We start from the raw sequence: 19,835 nt of genomic DNA on the forward strand, positions 1-19,835 counted from the left end.
CTGACTCTTCGGTTCACTATCAAACTTATCAAAATAGTCAATATTTGCTTCTTGAGCCTTCACACTACAAAATCACTCTTTAAAAAAATACCCCCTGCTTCTTAAATAGCACAGCCTTCCCCCCCCTTGGTATAAAAGTTTAAAATAGTAAGTATAAGAAGAATTCTCCTTTTACAGCTCTGTTTTCCCCATCAGTTTTCTAACTTCTTTCTTCAGTGGTAATCATTCTTGTAAGCTTAGTGTGTTTCTTTTCAGATATTATTTTATATATTTATATACATATATATAATATGTGCATTCATAAAGAGTTGCATTTGTTTTAGGATTTTATTTTTAACATAAATGAAATCAGGCTTAATATGTTATGTGCAGCATTGTTTTTCTATTAGTTTATCTTGGAGATATTTCCATGTCATTTTATTATATAGACAATCTTTTAATCTGCTCATTAGTATTCCAGTATTAGGATCTGATATGATTTATTTCATTGTACGGTCATTAATGGACACTTACTGTAATTAGTATTTTTCTGTTGCAAATAGTACATCCTTACACATGTCTTGTATATATATATATGTGTGTGTGTTTCTCTAAGGTGATTACATAAAGGTAGAATTACTGAATTGAATGTATTTCATTTTAAATTTTATTAGAGGCTGCCAAATTTTATACAAAAGGCTGTGTCAATTTGCATTTCTACCAATAGTATATTATAGCATTCAGTGCCCCCCATAGTCTTGCCAGCACAGGATAATAAATGTTTTCTTAATTTTGATGGGTGAAAAATAAAGAAGATATTGTTTTACTTTATATCATTTGTCGACTGAAAAATTATGTCTTATAGGTGTTTCATCACCAAAAAGGATTTATTTGGGAAGAAGAAAGGGTTGCAACCCAGTACATGCAGACATGGCAAGCCTCATGCATACTCTGGCCTGCATGCCTGGATGAGGGATATTTATAGAAGGAAAAGGAAGTTAGAACCATAGAGCTTTATTATAACCATCGAGTTCTTCTTCTAGGGTTCTCAGGATTACATACAGTGTGAAAACTTCCGTAAGCCTTAGCTCCTTCCATACAGCCTTCCAACTAATTATGTTTGCTTAAAGTTCCATTTAGTCTTTATCACTTTTCATATGCTTATAGACCACATGCATAATTTTCTTCTATGAATATTGTTTTATATCCCTCATCAGTTTTTATGCCGGGTTGTTGATTCTTTTAAATCTATTTTTAGCAGCTCTTATATAATGGGCAAAGTATATGTTGAATATGTTCTAATATTTCTTCTCAGTCTGTAGCTTACCATTTAGCTTTTTAAAAATTAATCAACTTTATCTCTTAGAGCAGTTTTAGGGCCAAAGCAAACTTGAATGGAAAGTACCAAGAATTCCCATGTACTGCCTATCCTCACACATGTACAACTTATGCCATAGTTCATGTTCTGCAGCACAATGCTACATTTGTTACAATTGATGGCTCTACATCAATACATCATTATCACCCAAAGTCTGTAGTTTACATTAGGGTTCACGGTGTTACTTAGCTTTTTTTCTTGATATATTTTTTATTATATTGAAATTTAAATTTTTAATGAAGGCAAATTTCTCATTATTTTTCTCAATACTTTGTATTGAATATTTTGTATTTTGACCAGACTTGTAGTATTCCTGTTTGAAGATTATCATCATAGCCTCTTTATAATTTCTAATAGCATTTTTTAATTAAAAATTTTAGCTCTTTAAATGAGGGGATCATATGGACTGAGCTGGAAAATGGACTTCTATCCAGTAATGGTTAGTTGTTGCAAAACCATTTAAAATAGTAGTTTTATCATAATCAAAATTTCAGTACCAGTTTATTTCCTGATTCTCTATTTTTTTTTTATGATGCCATCTGTTTGTCTTACTGCGTGTTTGGAAAAGACTTAACAGCTTTATTGAAGTATAATTCAATACAATGTTAAAAAACTATAAATTAGGACTTAGATAAGGAAAGGCTATGTTCAGAAGAAAGACTATTGTAATAGAGAGATGACACTGATCTCAGAAATCTGGAAGTGTCGCAGAATCAAAAAGAAAAAAGTTTTTCTTTTTATAGGGTAAAGTTGGGGGCAAGCAGAGAAAAGCAGAATCTTTGAAGGGGAAGCTGAGAAGCAAGAGGAAATAACCAGTGAGGCCTGAGAGGAAAGTGTGGTGCTGTGGCCAGCTCATTTCCAGGAGAAGCTGATAAGGACATGCACTTTTCACTTTTGTTTGTGTGTGTGTGTGTTGGTGGGGGACAAGCAGAGTTCAGGGATTTGTATGAAAGAAAGAAGCCTTATTAAAGTTTGGTCAAGAAAAAGCAAAGGGTAAGAAATAGGTAATTGAAGACCTGGTCAGAAATAAACTGCACATGCTTAAAGCATACAAGTTGATAAGTTCTGACATACTATATATATATGTGAAACTGTTACTGTCAAGATAGTGAACATATGATCATCCCAAAAAGTTCCTCATGGCCCTTGGTAATCCCTTCTTCCTGTCCCTTCTTGTTCCCCCATTCTCCTTAGAGATCTGTTTTCAGTCATTACATATTAGTGTGCATTTCCTAGAATTTCATAGAAGTGGAATAACTCTTTTTTGTCCAGCTTCCTTCACTCAGCATAATTATTTGAGATTCACTCATGTTGCTACTATCAGTAGTTCATTTATTTTTATTGTTGTCATTGAGTAGTGTGGATATACTGTAGATTGTTAATTCATCTCTTGATGTATATTTGGGCTGTTTCCAGTATTTTGCTATCACACATAAAGCTGCTTGAACATTCACCTACAAATCTTTATATGAACTTATATTTTCATTTCTCTTGGGTAAATACCTAAAGTAAAACAATTGTCTTGTATAATAAGTGGATAGTTAACTTTTGGTGGAGGATGATTTGACTTTGGGTGATGGGTATACAACATATTGACTGTTCAAATGATGTGGAGATGTTTACCCAAAATCTATGTACTCTTGTTGATTAATGTCAGCCTCTTAAATTTATTTTCTAAAAAAGAAAAAGAAACTTTAAAACTGTTCTCTGAAGTGGTTGTACCATTTTACATCCCTACTGTCTGTGTACAAAAGTTCTAATTACTGTATTTTGCATGGTTGCCACCACTTCATGGTCAGTCTTTTCAGTGTTAGCTGTTAGGTGTGAAGTGGTGCTTCATTGAAGTTTTAATTCGCATTTTCTTAAGGACTAGTGACTTTGAACATGTTTTCATGTGCTTATTTGTCATGTGGTGACATGTCAGTTAAACTCTTTCCCATTTAAAAAATTGTACTGTTTTCTCATATTGAGTTTGGATAATACTTGTATTCTGGATATAAGTCCTTTATCAGATATATGGTTTGTAAATATATTCTCCCAGTGTGTAGCTTGTCTTTTGATTACCTTTACAGTGTCTTTTGAAGAGTAGAAGTTCTTTTATTTTGATAAAGCTTATTTTATCAATTTGTATTTTTCTGTGTCATATTTAAGAAACCTTTGCCTAATATAAGGTTGCAAACATTTTTTACATTTAACGATAAGCTTACATATAGGTCTATAATTCATCTGACTTAGTTCTTTTGTATGGTGCAAGGTATAGGTTATAGTTCATTTATGTTTTAATTTTTATTATGAAGAAATTATAAACTTGCAGGAAGCTGCAAAAATAGTACAAAGAGTTTCATATAGGCCCTGGCCGGTTGGCTCAGCGGTAGAGCGTCGGCCTGGTGTACGGGGGACCCGGGTTCGATTCCCGGCCAGGGCACATAGGAGAAGCGCCCATTTGCTTCTCCACCCCCCCTTCTTCCTCTCTCTCTCTCTCTTCCCCTCCCCCAGCCAAGGCTCCATTGGAGCAAAGATGGCCCAGGCGCTGGGGATGGCTTCTTGGCCGCTGCCCCAGGCGCTAGAGTGGCTCTGGTCGTGGCAGAGCGACGCCCCAGAGGGGCAGAGCATCGCCCCCTGGTGGGCAGAGTGTCGCCCCCTGGTGGGCATGCCGGGTGGATCCCGGTCGGGCGCATGTGGGAGTCTGTCTGTCTCTCCCCATTTCCAGCTTCAAAAAAAAAAAAAAAAAAAAAAGAGTTTCATATATATATTTTACTCAGTTTTTGTCCAAAGGTAACATTTTATTTTAAGTAGAAATAAGAAAGCTATTTTTTCTTCCATTCCTCTTCTCTTCCATTCCCGTATCTTCTTTTCTCCCTTTCCCACTTTTCCTTTTTTTTTTCCAAGCAATTCAGATTTGAAGATATTAATTAGAACACAGGAGAATAGGTATCTCTGTGGGTGGGAAGTTGTGTGAATAGGAGCCATTTTGGCCCAAAGTAGGGTGAGAGAAGCCAAGAAAGATAAAAAGAATGTCCACATAGGATGAAGACCCACTCAGCAGAGAAGTCAGACCCCGATCATGAAGTGAAAGTTGCCTTCACGGATGCTCAATTTCCTGTGATCATTAAATATGCTGTTATGGACTGAATGTGTTACTCCCAGATGCCTTTGAATCCCTAACCCCATTGTGGCTGTAGTTTTCAGGTGAGGGCTCTAGGAAAGTCATTAAGATTAAGTGAGGTCTTAGGGTTAAGGCCCTGATGTGATTGGACTGGTGTCCTTATAAGAAAAGATTCTAGGCCCTGGCTGGTTGGCTCAGCGGTAGAGCGTCGGCCTAGCGTGCGGAGGACCCGGGTTCGATTCCCAGCCAGGGCACACGGGAGAGGCGCCCATTTGCTTCTCCACCCCTCCGCCGCGCTTTCCTCTCTGTCTCTCTCTTCCCCTCCCGCAGCCGAGGCTCCATTGGAGCAAGGATGGCCCGGGCGCTGGGGATGGCTCCTTGGCCTCTGCCCCAGGCGCTAGAGTGGCTCTGGTCGCAACATGGCGACGCCCAGGATGGGCAGAGCATCGCCCCCTGGTGGGCAGAGCATCGCCCCCTGGTGGGCGTGCTGGGTGGATCCCGGTCGGGCGCATGCGGGAGTCTGTCTGACTGTCTCTCCCTGTTTCCAGCTTCAGAAAAATGAAAAAAACAAAAAAACAAAAAAACAAAAAAAAAAAAGAAAAGATTCTAGAAAGCTCCCTTGCTCTCTCTTTCTGAACACACACTGAAAAAAGGCCTTTTAAGAACACAGCAAGAAGGCAGCTATCTGCAAGCCAGGAAGAGAGTTCTCGCCAGAAACTGAACTGGCTGATACTTTGATCCTAGACTTCTCGCCTAGATTTCAGAGCTGTGATGTAATAAATTTTTTTTTTTTGCTTAAGCCATCATCTATGGTATCTTGTTCTGGAAGTATCAGCAGACTAAGACACATGCTTTCTATGATTTCAGTCCTTTGATATATGTTGAGACCTAAATAGTTGTAGGTAGTCACTGACCAATCCAGAAGTATTAATTACTGTTCCCAGAGATTAACTGCTATAGCTAGGTAGAAAGAAGTAGATTTTAGGTCTAAAAATTTTATTAATGAATATTGATGACAATAACTCATTTCTTTATTTTCTGTTCACAGGAATGTGAATTGGACCCTTGTTGTGAAGGAAGTACTTGTAAGCTTAAATCATCTGCTGAATGTGCATATGGAGACTGTTGTAAAGACTGTTTGGTAAGAAGTTCCTCTCTATTAAAAAAAAATTAAAAAGAAAAATATGTATATATCAAAATTTGTTTTTTCTGATCTGTAAGAAAGCCCTATTTTTATTACATGATTAATGAAAAATTTTATTCACTTGTTTGCAATTCTGCATCTTATTCTTTAACAACAAATAGTCCATAAGATTTTATTTTTTTCTAGAGAATTTTTTCTGATTTTAAGAGTAATCTATGTATTTTATTAAAAACTCAACAATACTGCCTGACTAGGCAGTGGCGCAGTGGATAGAGCGTTGGACAGGGATGCGGAGGATCCAGGTTCGAGACCCCAAGGTTGCCAGCTTGAGCGCGGGCTCATCTGGCTTGAGCAAAAACAAAGCTCACCAGCTTGGACCCAAGGTCCCTGGCTTGAGCAAGGGGTTACTCGGTCTGCTAAAGTCCCGCGGTCAAGGCACATATGAGAAAGCAATCAATGAACAACTAAGGTGTCACAACGAAAAACTGATGATTGATGCTTCTCATCTGTCTCCGTTCCTGTCTGTCTGTCCCTATCTATCCCTCTCTCTGACTCTCTCTCTGTCTCTGTAAAAAGAAAAAATAAAACAAATAAAAATAAAGTAAAAGTTAAAAAAAAAAGAAATCTTTAAAAACTCAACAATACCAAAGTATAGAAAGCAGACCATAAAAGATCATCATTTTAACCATCCTCAGATAGGTTATTAATTTGTTTACTTTTTCCTGTATAACTGTGACTGTGAGTGTGTGTGTGTGGGGAATAAGTGGGTAAAAACAGATACCCATATTTTTCCTAGATGTATTTTTAATAAGATACGGTGGACTTTCTTCCATTCATACTACTTTTTAAAAAAATTTATATTTGTTTAGATTATCAGTGAAATTATGTTTTTTCATTTTCTACATTTTTTGACTTTTATGAATTGCTTATTATTGACCTATTTATTTTTCTATTGGGTCATTTAAGCATTTGTTGTTGTAGAATATACACACAGACACACATACTGTGGTTTTAAATCTGATTAATTTTGGGGAATTGTCCTGATATTCCTATTTCATTTGAATCTTATTACCCTAGTTTCTTCCAGGAGGTACATTATGTCGAGGGAAAACCAATGAATGTGATGTTCCAGAATATTGCAATGGTTCTTCTCAGTTCTGCCAGCCAGATGTTTTTATTCAGGATGGGTATCCTTGCCAGAATAACAAAGCCTATTGCTACAATGGCATGTGCCAGTATTATGATGCTCAATGTCAAGTCATCTTTGGCTCAAGTAAGACATTTTATTTATAATTGATTTAATTTTTTTTTTTTTGCTTTAGTTTTCGTTAAAGATGGAAATAAAAATTATTGCTCAATTGAAATTTTCTGATTTCCTCTCCTGTCATATTTCCCTCCTATCTCCTCTGTAGGCTGTCATCATGGTCATGAATTTGATATGTCCAAATCGAATTGGCGATTTTTGTTTTTACTCCCTATCTTGCCTTTATTCTAAACATATAAACAATATATACTTGTGTATATGTGTATATATATACACACACACACATATATACTACCACATTTTAGTTTTAATAAATTTATGTAAATAGTATGGGGATATACATAGGGTCTGCTATTTTCATTGTTCACTTAAAATACTTTTGGGATCTATATGTATTGCTACATTTAGCTTATAGTGTATTAGAATATCGTATTCTGTAAATGTAATCTGTTCTATTACTGATAGGTATCTAGGATGTTTTAAAACTTTTTCTGATTCTCTTTTTAAAGTTTTCATTTTTATTAAAGTTATATTTACACATAAAGATCCAAATTATTTATAAGGTTTTATGTGAAAATAAAGTACACTTGCCCATTATATCTCCATCCTTTGAGGCAACCACTTTGACCTTTTCTAACTGATTATTTTCTTTACTTTCTTCAGATCTTTAGAGACTCTCTTGGTAATGCTGCTCTTTGCTTTTTTTCATGCTAGTCATCAACTACTGTAATAATTTCTCACTATGGAAGATGAGAATTCAGTCTCTTTTCTCGACCCTTGTCAACTCTTGTCATACTTGTGCTTAATGTTCATTCTCCATCCTTTTAGTATGGGTTAATTATAACTTTACTTATAGCAGTGGTGATTGTTGTGATATTTTGATTTATAGTAAGAAATATATTTAGTCTTTGTGTACTTCTGGCTGGGAGCTTCTAAAACTCTTGGAATTTTCTAAGTGAAGAGAACCATAAAAATGACTTTTGTTTATGTCACTGAGGTGACTTTTGGAAGGCCTAACCTAACCTAAGGATGGGGATTGGTTGCCTGGGGAACCAACCTTGTGATTAGAGGATTGAAATTTCTATGTCCAGGAAGGCGGAGGGACTGGAGATTAAGTTAATGATGAATGGCCAGTGATTTAATCTACATCCTAAAGCCTCCGTAAAACCCCCAAAGGATGGGTTTGGAGCTTCCTGTTTGGTGAACATGTGGCTATGCAGGGAGAGTGTCACACTGTGGAGGGCGTGGGTGCTCTGTGCCCTTTCCCCTTGCCTTTTCTACTCTATCTGGTTATTCCTGAGTTAGACCCTTTTATAGTTATCCAGTAATTTAGTAAGCAAAAAGGTTATCTAAGTTCTATGAGCCACTCTAGCAACTGAAACCAAGGAAGGGGTTGTGGGAACCTCTGATCTAGAGCCTCTTGGTCAGAAACATAGGTGACACTCTGGACTTGCAACTAGTGTCTGAAGTCAGAGGCGGGGTCAGGGTGGGTCGTCTTGTGGAGTGACTGAGCCCCTTAACCTGTAAAATCTGACATTATCTCCTGGAAGATAGTGTCAGAATCGTGTAGAATTGTCAAAACACCAGCTGATGTCAGAGAATTCCTGGTTTTTGTGGAAAAAATATACACACAGTATAACTGAAGACTGTATATCAGTCATATTAATGCTATTCACAGCTGAGCTCTGTAGTAAGGTGGTAAAATTGTTCTCTTGCTTTTTTTGTTGTTTTTTGAGATAATTTCTTTCTCTCTCTCTGGGTTTAGTTTTTTTTGTGTGTGTGTGTTTTTTTTACTACTAATTGAACTGCAAATTGTTCACTAGTGGCCTGGTGATATCTTGAGGTGATTTAGAGGTGTCAGTATTCTGCTAATTTCAGCCTGTTTGAAGAAGTCAACTAGGAGTCTCCTGATTCTCTTTAGTCTTATTGGTTGTCCTCTGTATGCAGAGAAACAGACCAATAGGAGGATATATATAATTGTATAATATTACATATAATGTACATAATCTTCATTATCCAGTCCATATACTCTTTGACTTCAGCAAGCATCTCAGCTGGTCATGGTGGGGTGACCCAAAACTTCATTCCTGAAGGCTCTGGCTATTAGTAGTCCTGCCTGATTTGAGTTGTTATAGTTTCCATTGACTGTAATGATAGGGAATGGTAATACTAGAAAACACCTTAAGGGATCTCTTATATCTGTTGCACTCTTTCTTACCTCCCTTGTGGAATAGTAGTCCAGTTTCCTCTTGGTAGTCAGAATCAATCACCCCAGCCCCCAACACTGACTCCCTTCTTGCTTGTTCATTTAGAGGCATGAGGATTCTAAAATGGCTGTGTGGTGGTCTTAACTTCTAGTCAGTGGAGTCATTGTTGTGGTGCCTGTTGGAAGCATTCTTCCCTTTGAAACTCAGTTCTCTAGACCAGCCGAGTGTAAGGTCTTGGGAACTGAAAGCAAAAATTTTGCTAGTGGTTTAGGAGAGGAAATAGTATGGGGTTCCACTTCCACCCCTTGATTCCTGGGCCCATGACTCCTGGCTGTGGGAGAAACAACCCTATACTGGATGCTGATTCAGAGCGTGCACAGCGTTCTGGAGAACCGTGCCCTTCCTGCAACCTGTGGCCACCTAGTTGACATTGTAACTGAGTCTTCCAAGGGCTGTGTCACCATCCCATCACACCAGCCACATTAAGATGGTGGGGAATATGGTAAGACCAGTGAATTCCACAAACACAGGCTCATTGTCACACTTAATTTTCTGTGAAGTGAGTTCTTTGATGAAAAGCAAATCTGTGTGAAACACTATGATGGTCGATAAGACATTTTATCAATCATAGAGAGTAGTTTTGGCAAAAGCGTTGCATGCAGGGAGGGCAGTTCTTATCCAGACCATTCTCGCGTTCATTCTAGTAAGAACAAAAACTTCTGCCATGATGGAAAGAGTCCACTTCAATAAACAACCACCAGGTGGCTGGCTGATCACCCAGAGTGATGGTGCCATATTGAGGAGTTAGTGCTGGTCTCTGCTGCTGGCAGATTAGGCACTCAGCAGTGGCTGTAGCCAGGCTGGCTTTGGTGAGTGGAAGTTTATGTTGCTGAGCATATGTATAACCTCCTTCCCTGTCACCATGGCCCATTGCTCATGACCCCAGTGGGCGATGACAAGGGTGACTGGGTAAGGAGGTTGACCAGTACCCACTTGATTATTAAAATCTCTGCTGAGGTCACCTTATGGTGAGTGTTCAGATGGGATATAAGTATCTTCATGTGTTTTTCCCTTGAAGGGATATCTTGTGAAATCTTATAGAAGGGAAAGCTGGTTAAAATTTCTGTAAACTAAATTATGATATTGGGCTGGAGAGTCACTATATCCCTGAGAGAGGGACAGTGAAAGTGTATTGCTGGTCTTCTAGCAAAATTCCCACAGCAGGTGTAATTACAGTCACCCTTGGCAAAGCTTGTGATAATCTGCTATCATTTTGCAAGTTCCATCTGTCTTTTGCACAGGCCCAGTAGGCGAATTGAGTTGGAATGTGGTGACACCACCCTGCATCTTTCATATCCTTGATGTTGATTATCTCAGCACTCTTTCAAGAATTGTGGTATTATCTTTAATTTACTATTTTCCTCTGTAGAGGCATTTCTAGTGGCTTCCACTTGGCCTTTCCCATCAGAATAGCTCTCATTCCATGGGTCAGGGAACCAATGTGGGGATTCTGTTAGCTGCTTTTCTGTCTATTCCAATTATCCATTCTGGAACCAGGGAAACAACCACAGGATGTGTTTGGGGACCCACTGGCCGCACTGTGAGGCAGACCTGAAGTAGAACTCCATTGATCACCTACCTCCATAAGTCCTTACGCTGATAGATTATAATTGGGTCTCCTGGAATTAGTGTCAATTCAGAACCAGTGTCTAGTGTAATACCTGAATAGTCTGATTATCTCCTTTTCCACAGTGTACAGTTGTACAAGTGAAAGGCCATAAGTCCTGTTGGGGTATGATGAGAGAAAGATTAACAATAGAAAATTCTGGCAGTTAGGGTCTTCTCTTTTATTTTAGAGGTCTGGATCTGTAATATGACTCAAGTCTGGGAATTGATTGAGGGCTCATGACTCAGTTATTTTGCTTCATGTTAGACCTTTGTTCACTTGACCTAGAACTTTTCTGCTTCTATAGATCTAGCAAAAATTTAGCAGTAGGTTTTCTATTTTTCACATCTCGAAACATCATGATTACCTTAACCAATGCCATAGGTCTGTGCAAGTCAGACTTTGACTTTGCTCCCTGTTGTGGTCAGTGTGTTCTCCTTGCCTTTGCAGTTAAGTGCCTTTGCACTGGGCCCCTGCCACTGGGCGTCATTTACTTCCATTGTATGTGAGTGTCCCAGCTGAGAGACTGTTGTTTCCAACCTGAAGTGGCCTACAGAGAAGAGTGATCACAGAGCTATTTAGGCATGCTGGGGCTTCCCTGACAAATTTATTTCTCATCATGGTGAAAGATGTATCTCCTGGTTCCTGTCAGAGCAAGTGAGTAGGTTTTAAAAGGAAGATCCACTCTTGCATTTCAATCTCGGTAAATTCATGGATCTCTTTTCTATATTTAATCATGGCAGGTCCAATATTTCCAACTTGCTTACTGTGGGCTGCCGTCTGGTTCATGTTTTAGCCAACCAACCACACAAACTGTTAAAGCCCTAACTCCCCTTGCTACAACAATTAAATGCAGAATCTCTGCTCATATCAATACATTTCACTTGATTCATCTTTGTTTCTTTTGCCCTTAACTATCCCCCATTCATTCTCCCACATATTCTCCAGATTTTTGTGTGTAAAATTTGAAAATCCAAGTTGTTCAATTGGTGTGTAGCACACCTTCTTATGGGCCACATTTATTATGTAACACGTAGGAGTCTGCTGCAATTTGAGTCTAGTTAGGGGTCTAGAAGCAAAAAGGGTGTGAGGGATGAGTCCCCAGGCCACTCACCATTGTCTTGCGTGGCAATTTCCTAGGAATGCCACTATAATTCCCTCAGGCACTCTTAATCCTTTTAGACTGGGGTGGAGAGGCTGCTTCCCTGACAAAGGAAATTTATCAGAAATGAGCAGCTCAGAGTCCCCAGCTTCATCAGCGCCTTCCCACACCTCCTCATTCCAACTTTCAGGATCTCATTCTTTCACAATTGCTGCCCTTAGCTTAGCACTAGACACCCCATGAGACTGGGAGTTCATTTTGGGTTGTAATCCAGCCTGTTGGAGAATGAGATTCTGGGTTTGGTATTTAGCAATCTCAGCTTTATTACTACAAGAGATAAGGGTCTTGTTCAGGTCACACATAGCTTTCAGGTTAACACAGTCACTGAGCTGGGAATTTGAATACCCGAGTTCCCCCCTCACCCCCACCCCTTTGTCTGTGGATAATCAGCAGCAGTCAGCCAGTCTCACACACTCACGGGTGTTTGGCACAAATGCTGGATTTATTTCTTCAAAGCTTGAGTAGTTGTTTTTGATCAGACTTTTGCTCTCTTTAGTTTCTGTTGTGTCCTTACCTTATGGTGGATAAGAGAAACAGGAGAACAGAAGACTAAGAATTAAATGGAACTTATTTATGTTAGTCAGGCTACGGGCAAGAGTAGTTGAGATCTGCCAACCTCTGATTTATATATTTTACAGGAATAGGCAGGTTATTCCAGACTAAAAAAGTAATTTCAGATAGGCATCTTAATGAAGTGAATACTCTTATTTAACAAAGATGTTATAGATTATAGAGGCCTGCAAAAAGGTCTAGAACTAAAGGAAGCACAGTAATTATTTTCTTTGGAAATTATCTGAAATTTTTATAGCTATTTCCATTCTGTAAAAGAGCTTTGCCTGGGTATTGCCCTGCGGCCATTAATCTCATGCCAGTGTTCTGTACTCACGTTTCATATTACTTGATACTTTGCTTCTTTTTCAGTCCATGTCCTTTCACCCATATCCATTCTCTTTTAAACTAAACAACAGAATACTAGATGTATATGGTAGGCAAGTGGATTTCCTATATTAAATAAAAGTACTGGCTTAAAATATTTTTTAAAAAATTATTTTTAGGAATATATAATTAAGCAGAAAAAATTAAACATTAAGTGATACATATATAAAATAGAAGAAAGCAAGAATGAATCGATACTTTATCAACTATCATGGCTGTTTGTCAGTCTATTTACTTACTAAGAATACATAAATTAACATCCATGTATGAGAAATAAAAAAAAATTATAATAGCTGGCAATACTTTCATCAATTCTTCCCCACCAGGTTGAACCAGAAGTGCAGTGGGTATGTGTTTGAGAGCAGTGACAATGACTATGCTGAAAATGCTACCCACATTGTCTATGGGTTTTAATTTATTTATAGTTTCATTTTGTTTAATGACACCCCTTTTAGGGCCTTTTGGCTAATGTTTAAGACAATATAAGTTTTATTTTTACATTTGGTTGTTAAGTATAAAATGTGGAACAAAAATGCTTTATCTGTAAAACTTGAAACCTTTTAAAAGATATTGAGGCAGTTCATCTAGGTATATGGTCTGTCATAGAGAATACTTTTATTTCTGAATTAAGTTGCCATAATATTAAAAAGAAATTTTTAATATTACAGAAGCCAAGGCTGCCCCAAGAGATTGTTTCATTGATGTGAATTCTAAAGGTGACAGATTTGGCAATTGTGGTTTCTCTGGCAATGAATACAAGAAGTGTGCCACTGGGTAAGTTATAAAGGAATGTGACAGATTGAGGTTACAGAGGAATGTGACAGATTGAGGTTATAGAGGAATGTGACAGATTGTAACACCAGTCATCTTCAGTATTTTTTATAACTCCTTGTCACTGCCGACTCTCTCCTCCTTCAGTGCCTAACTTTTCAAACTTAACAACTTTGCAACACAAAGTTTCAGAGAGACTCTGAATAGAACCGGTAAAATAAATCATCCCTTATGACATTACCTGTTAAAATCTAAAGGTTTTTAGACTTACTCTGTTTACCTATGTTCTATAGTAAGAACCTCAAATAAATACTCTTCCTCCTTCCTTCTTTCACTAAAAAGTTATGCTGCTGAATCCATAAAGGTACAGAATTAAGTTTGTATTTCAGTATTTCCTCCTAGTTCTATAATTTAAAAGTGATAAATTAAAACCCTTTTCTATAACATTTACTTATATAAAAATAATAATATTAAAAATTATAAATGAGAAAATAGTCATCCATAATCTCAAACCATACTGTTCACTAATTTCAGTGAATTTCCTTTTTTTTTGTTTCTGTGTATTAACACACACACACAGTCATCTTACATAATTGGAATAATTCTATAACACCGTGAACCTCTCCTCACTCCACCACCTCCACTGCCAGTTAAGCTAAGCAGCAGTAGCAAAACAATGCTTACTAAGAAGAAATTATAGTGACCTCTGTGTCACTAAATCCAACAGACATTTTTAGGTTTACTTGACCTTTCAGTGGCATTCAACTATGTTGGTCATTTTCTCTTTCTTGAAGAAACCTTTTTCTTGGCTTTTGTGTGGAATGTTCTTCTAGTATTTTTTATATGTTTCTGGGTGCTCCTTTAATGTGTTTATTTGTAGGTCGTATTTCTCTACCCTGCTTTGGCTATACTGGCCTGCTTTCTGCCACAGGGCCTCGACATATGCTGTTCTTTCTGATGGGCACTCTCTCCTCTCCTGTTCAGATCTCAGTTCAAGTATGACTTTTCTAAGGAACACTTCCTCAGATATCCCTCTTAATACTTTTCTTGAGACTTTGTAACAGTGGATTGAGGACAGTGAGAAAGCAAGAAAGTTTTTCAAAAGGGGTAATGAACATAGCTGTTTTGACTATATCTTGTATAGTCTCAAAAGTAGTTGTAGATATAAATTCTCTTGCATTTAGAAAGCACTGTTTTTCTGGTGAAGTCAAATGATTATTCTTAATAAATTTATATATAGTATATTACCCTGGAAATATTTTATATAACTGCTAACGGGTGGAGAATTAGTGTAACTGACTGAATGAAAAAACCTTGGGATGCCTGACCTGTGGTGGTGCAGTGGATAAAGCGTCAACCTGGAAACGCTGAGGTTGCTGGTTCAAAGCCCTGGGCTTGCCTGGTCAAAGCACATATGGGAGTTGATGCTTCCTGCTCCTCCCCCCTTCTCTCTCTCTCTCCCCTCTCTATAATGAATAAAAAATCTTAAAAAAAAACACAAAACCTTGGGATAAGTGGATTAATGCAGATTTACAGTTTGCTAGATATTCCTTGTCCTTCTCTTTAGCCTGGTTCTGTTTCTATTTTTTCATGAATATGCTGATGAAAATACAGAAATCATACTTATAAAACTTATAAATTACTGGATAGCTGATTTGAAAATATTTTATAATTGTTTTATAGGATATCTATTAAGGATAATGTAGTGTAGTCATTAGGAATACACATTTGAAGTTGGACTCTGAGTTTGCATCCTGCTTTAACCACTAAGATCTCTAGACTGGATAAGTTGTTTCAGTTGCATATCTCCTTTTTTTCTCCTGTAAAATGGGGCTAATAATGGTACCTCTTTCTAAGTGTTGTTTTGAATACTGTATGAATTGATGGATGTTAGTATTAAGAAGAATTCATTGTAGGATTCATCATTTTTATCATCTTCACTGTCTACAATCATCTTCATTATAGATAATGTATAAAATCTAGAAAAATGTAAAGAAAGTGATCACTTATGGGCCTGCCATCCAGAGATACTTTGATTTATACTGTCTTATAAATTGATGTATTCACTTTTCACTATATTAAGAGCATTTATAGGATGTACTTAGCTTCTTTTAACTACTTCCTTATGTTAGAAATTTATGTTTTTCCAGTAATTTTCTATTTTAAACAAGGCTATGTTTGTTTCTCTGAATATTGCCATAGATTTTTCTCAGTCAAAGAATATGGGGAATGGTTTTAAGACTCTTTGTAGATACTTTCTTTTTTTTTTAAATTTTTTTATTTTTTTTAAATTTAATTTTATTTTTTTAATGGGGCGACATCAATAAATCAGGATACATATATTCAAAGATAACATGTAACATGTCCAGGTTTTCTTGTCGTTCAATTATGTTGCATACCTATCACCCAAAGTCAGATTGTCCTCTGTCACCTTCTATCTAGTTTTCTTTGTGCCCCTCCCCCTCCTCCTTTCCCTCTCCTTCTCCAACCTCCCCCCGTAACCACCACACTCTTATCAATGTCTCTTAGTGTCATTTTTATGTCCCACCTACGTATGGAATAATGCAGTTCCTGGTTTTTTCTGATTTACTTATTTCACTTCGCATAATGTTATCAAGATCCCACCATTTTGCTGTAAATGATCCGATGTCATCATTTCTTACGGCTGAGTAGTATTCTATAGTGTATATGTGCCACATCTTCTTTATCCAGTCATCTATTGATGGGCTTTTTGGTTGTTTCCATGTCCTGGCCACTGTGAACAATGCTGCAATGAACATGGGGCTGCATGTGTCTTTACGTATCAATGTTTCTGAGTTTTTTGGGTATATACCCAGTAGAGGGATTGCTGGGTCATGAGGTAGTTCTATTTTCAGTTTTTTGAGGAACCACCATACTTTCTTCCATAATGGTTGTACTAATACTTTACATTCCCACCAACAATGTATGAGGGTTCCTTTTTCTCCACAGCCTCTCCAACATTTGCTATTACCTGTCTTGTTAATAATAGCTAATCTAACAGGTGTGAGGTAGTATCTCATTGTAGTTTTGATTTGCATTTCTCTAATAACTAAAGAAGATGAGCATCTTTTCATATATCTGTTGGCCATTTGTATTTCTTCCTGGGAGAAGTGTCTGTTCATGTCCTCTTCCCATTTTTTTATTGGATTGTTTGTTGTTGAGTTTTATGATTTCTTTGTATATTTTGGATATTAGGCCCTCATCTGAGCTGTTGTTTGAAAATATCATTTCCCATTTAGTTGGTTGTCTGTTTATTTTGTTACCAGTTTCTCTTGCTGAGCAAAAACTTCTTAGTCTGATGTGGTCCCATTCATTACTTTTTGCCTTCACTTCTCTTGCCTTTGGAGTCAAATTCATAAAATGCTCTTTAAAACCCAGGTCCATGAGTTTAGTACCTATGTCTTTTTTCTTCTATGTACTTAATTGTTTCAGGTCTTATGTTTAGATCTTTGATCCATTTTGAGGTAATTTTCGTACAGGGGGACAAAATGTAGTCCAGTTTCATTCTTTTGCATGTGGCTTTCCAGTTTTCCAGTTTTCCCAGCACCATTTATTGAAGAGGCTTTCTTTTCTCCATTGTGTGTTGTTGGCCCCTTTATCAAAAATTATTTGACTATATATATGTGGTATTATTTCTGGGTTTTCTATTCTGTTCCATTGGTCTGTCTATTTTTCTGCCAATACCATGCTGTTTTGATCATCGTGGCCCTATAATATAGTTTGAAGTCAGGTATTGTAATGCTCCCAGCTTCATTCTTTTTCTTTAGGATTGCTTTGGCTATTCGGTGTTTTTTATAGTTCCATATAAATCTGATGATTTTTTGCTCCATTTCTTTAAAAAATGTCATTGGAATTTTGATGGGAATTGCATTAAATTTGTATATTGCTTTGGGTAATATGGCCATCTTGATTATATTTATTCTTCCTAACCAAGAACAAGGAATATTCTTCCATCTCATTATATCTTTTTCGATTTCCCTTAACAATGGTTTATAGTTTTCATTATATAAGTCCTTTACATTCTTTGTTATGTTTATTCCTAGGTATTTTATTTTTTTGTTGCAATCGTGAAGGGGATTATTCTTTTGAGTTCGTTTCCAAATGTTTCATTGTTGGCATATAGAAAGGCTATTGACTTCTGAATGTTAATTTTGTATCCTGCGACCTTACTGTATTAGCTTATTGTTTCTAGTAGTCTTTTTGTGGATTCTTCGGAGTTTTCGATGTATAGGATCATATCATCGGCAAAAAGTGATACCTTTACTTCTTCTTTTCTGACATGGATGCCTTTTATTTCTTTGTCTTGTCTGATTGCTCTGGCTTGAACCTCTAGTACCACATTAAATAAGAGTGGAGAGAGTGGACAACCCTGTCTTATACCTGATTTAAGGGGAAAAGCCTTCAGTTTTATGCCATATAATATGATGTTAGCTGATGGTTTATCATATATGGCCTTTATCTTGTTGAGATATTTTCCTTCTATACCCATTTTGTTGAGAGTCTTAAACATAAAATTGTGTTGTATTTTATCAAAAGCCTTTTGTGCGTCTATTGATAAGATCATGTGATTTTTGTTCTTTTTTTTGTTGATATGGTGTATTACGTTAACCGTTTTACGTATGTTGAACCATCCTTGAGATTCTGGGATGAATCCCACTTGATCATGATGTATTATTTTTCTAATATGTTGTTGTATTCGATTTGCTAGTATTTTGTTTAGTATTTTAGCATCTGTATTCATTAGACATATTGGTCTTTAGTTTTCTTTTTTTGTGCCATCCTTGCCTGGTTTTGGTATGAGGGTTATGTTGGCCTCATAAAATGCGTTTGGAAGTATTGCTTCTTCAATTTTTTGGAAGATTTTCAGTAGAATAGGAACCAAGTCTTCTTTGAATGTTTGATAAAATTCGCTGGTATAGCCGTCTGGGCTTGGACTTTTATTTTTGGGGAGGTTTTTAATGGTTTTTTCTATTTCTTCTCTACTAATAGGTCTGTTTAGGCTTTCTGCTTCTTCTTGACTTAGTCTAGGAAGGTTGTATTTTTCTAGGAATTTATCCATTTCTTCTAGGTTGTTGAATTTAGTGGCATAGAGTTTTTCATAGTATTCTATAATAATTCTTATATATCTACAGTGTCCGCGGTGATTTCTCCTCTTTCATTTTGGATTTTGTTTATATGAGTTCTTTCTCTTTTTTCCTTGGTAAGTCTTGCCAAGGGTTTGTCAATTTTGTTGATCTTTTCAAAGAACGAGCTCCTTGTTCTATTAATTTTTTCTATAGTTTTTCTGTTCTCTATTTCATTTATTTCTGCTCTGATTTTTATTATCTCCTTTCTTCGGCTGGTTTTGGGTTGTCCTTGTTCTTCTTTTTCTAGTTCCTTAAGGTGTGAATTTAAGTGGTTCACTTGGGCTCTCTCTTGTTTGTTCATATATGCCTGAAGTGATATGAACTTCCCTCTTATCACTGCTTTTGCTGCATCCCATAGATTCTGATATGTTGTATTGTCATTTTCATTTGTCTGTATATATCTTTTGATCTCTGCACTTATTTCTTCTTTGACCCATTCATTTTGTAAAAGTATGTTGTTTAGTTTCCACATTTTTGTGGAATTTTTTTCCTCTTTTTAGCAGTTGAATTCTATTTTCGAGGCTTTATGATCAGAAAATATGCTTGGTACAACTTTGATTTTTCTGAATTTGATGATGTTGTTTTTGTGGCCCAACATATGGTCAATTCTTGAGAATGATCCATGTACACTAGAGAAAAATGTATACTCAGTCACTTTGGGATGAAATGTCCTGTAGATGTCTATCATATCCAGGTGCTCTAGTGTTTTTTTTAAGGTCACTATATCTTGGTTGATTTTCTGTTTGGATGACCGATCTAGAGCCGTCAGCGGTGTATTGATGTCTCCACGTATGATTGTATTTTTGTCAGTTTTTGTTTTAAGGTCAATAAGTAGCTGTCTGATATATTTTGGTCCTCCTTGGTTTGTTGCATATATATTAAGAATTGTTATGTCTTCTTGATTCAGTGTCCCCTTAGCCATTATGAAATGGCCATTTTTGTCTCTGAGTACATTTGCTGTCTTGTAGTCAGCATTATCAGATATGAGTATTGCTATGCCTGCTTTTTCTTGGATGTTATTTGCTTGGAGTATTGTTTTCCAGCCTTTCACTTTGAATTTGTTTTTATCCTTGTT

General features: G+C 36.8%; 1 protein-coding gene across 1 annotated transcript in view; it reads left to right on the forward strand.

The window, feature by feature from the left end:
• The window catches only part of ADAM9 (ADAM metallopeptidase domain 9), a 133,040-nt gene that overhangs the window by 63,513 nt on the left and 49,692 nt on the right, over positions 1–19,835 (forward strand). The window contains exons 13-15 of the mRNA XM_066380389.1: positions 5,512–5,604; positions 6,685–6,880; positions 13,511–13,616. Coding sequence (XP_066236486.1) covers positions 5,512–5,604; positions 6,685–6,880; positions 13,511–13,616 — 395 coding nt within the window. The remainder of the gene's footprint in view (positions 1–5,511; positions 5,605–6,684; positions 6,881–13,510; positions 13,617–19,835) is intronic.

This window comes from Saccopteryx leptura, chromosome 4 (assembly GCF_036850995.1).
Source record: "Saccopteryx leptura isolate mSacLep1 chromosome 4, mSacLep1_pri_phased_curated, whole genome shotgun sequence".
Classification (NCBI taxonomy): Eukaryota; Metazoa; Chordata; class Mammalia; order Chiroptera; family Emballonuridae; genus Saccopteryx; species Saccopteryx leptura.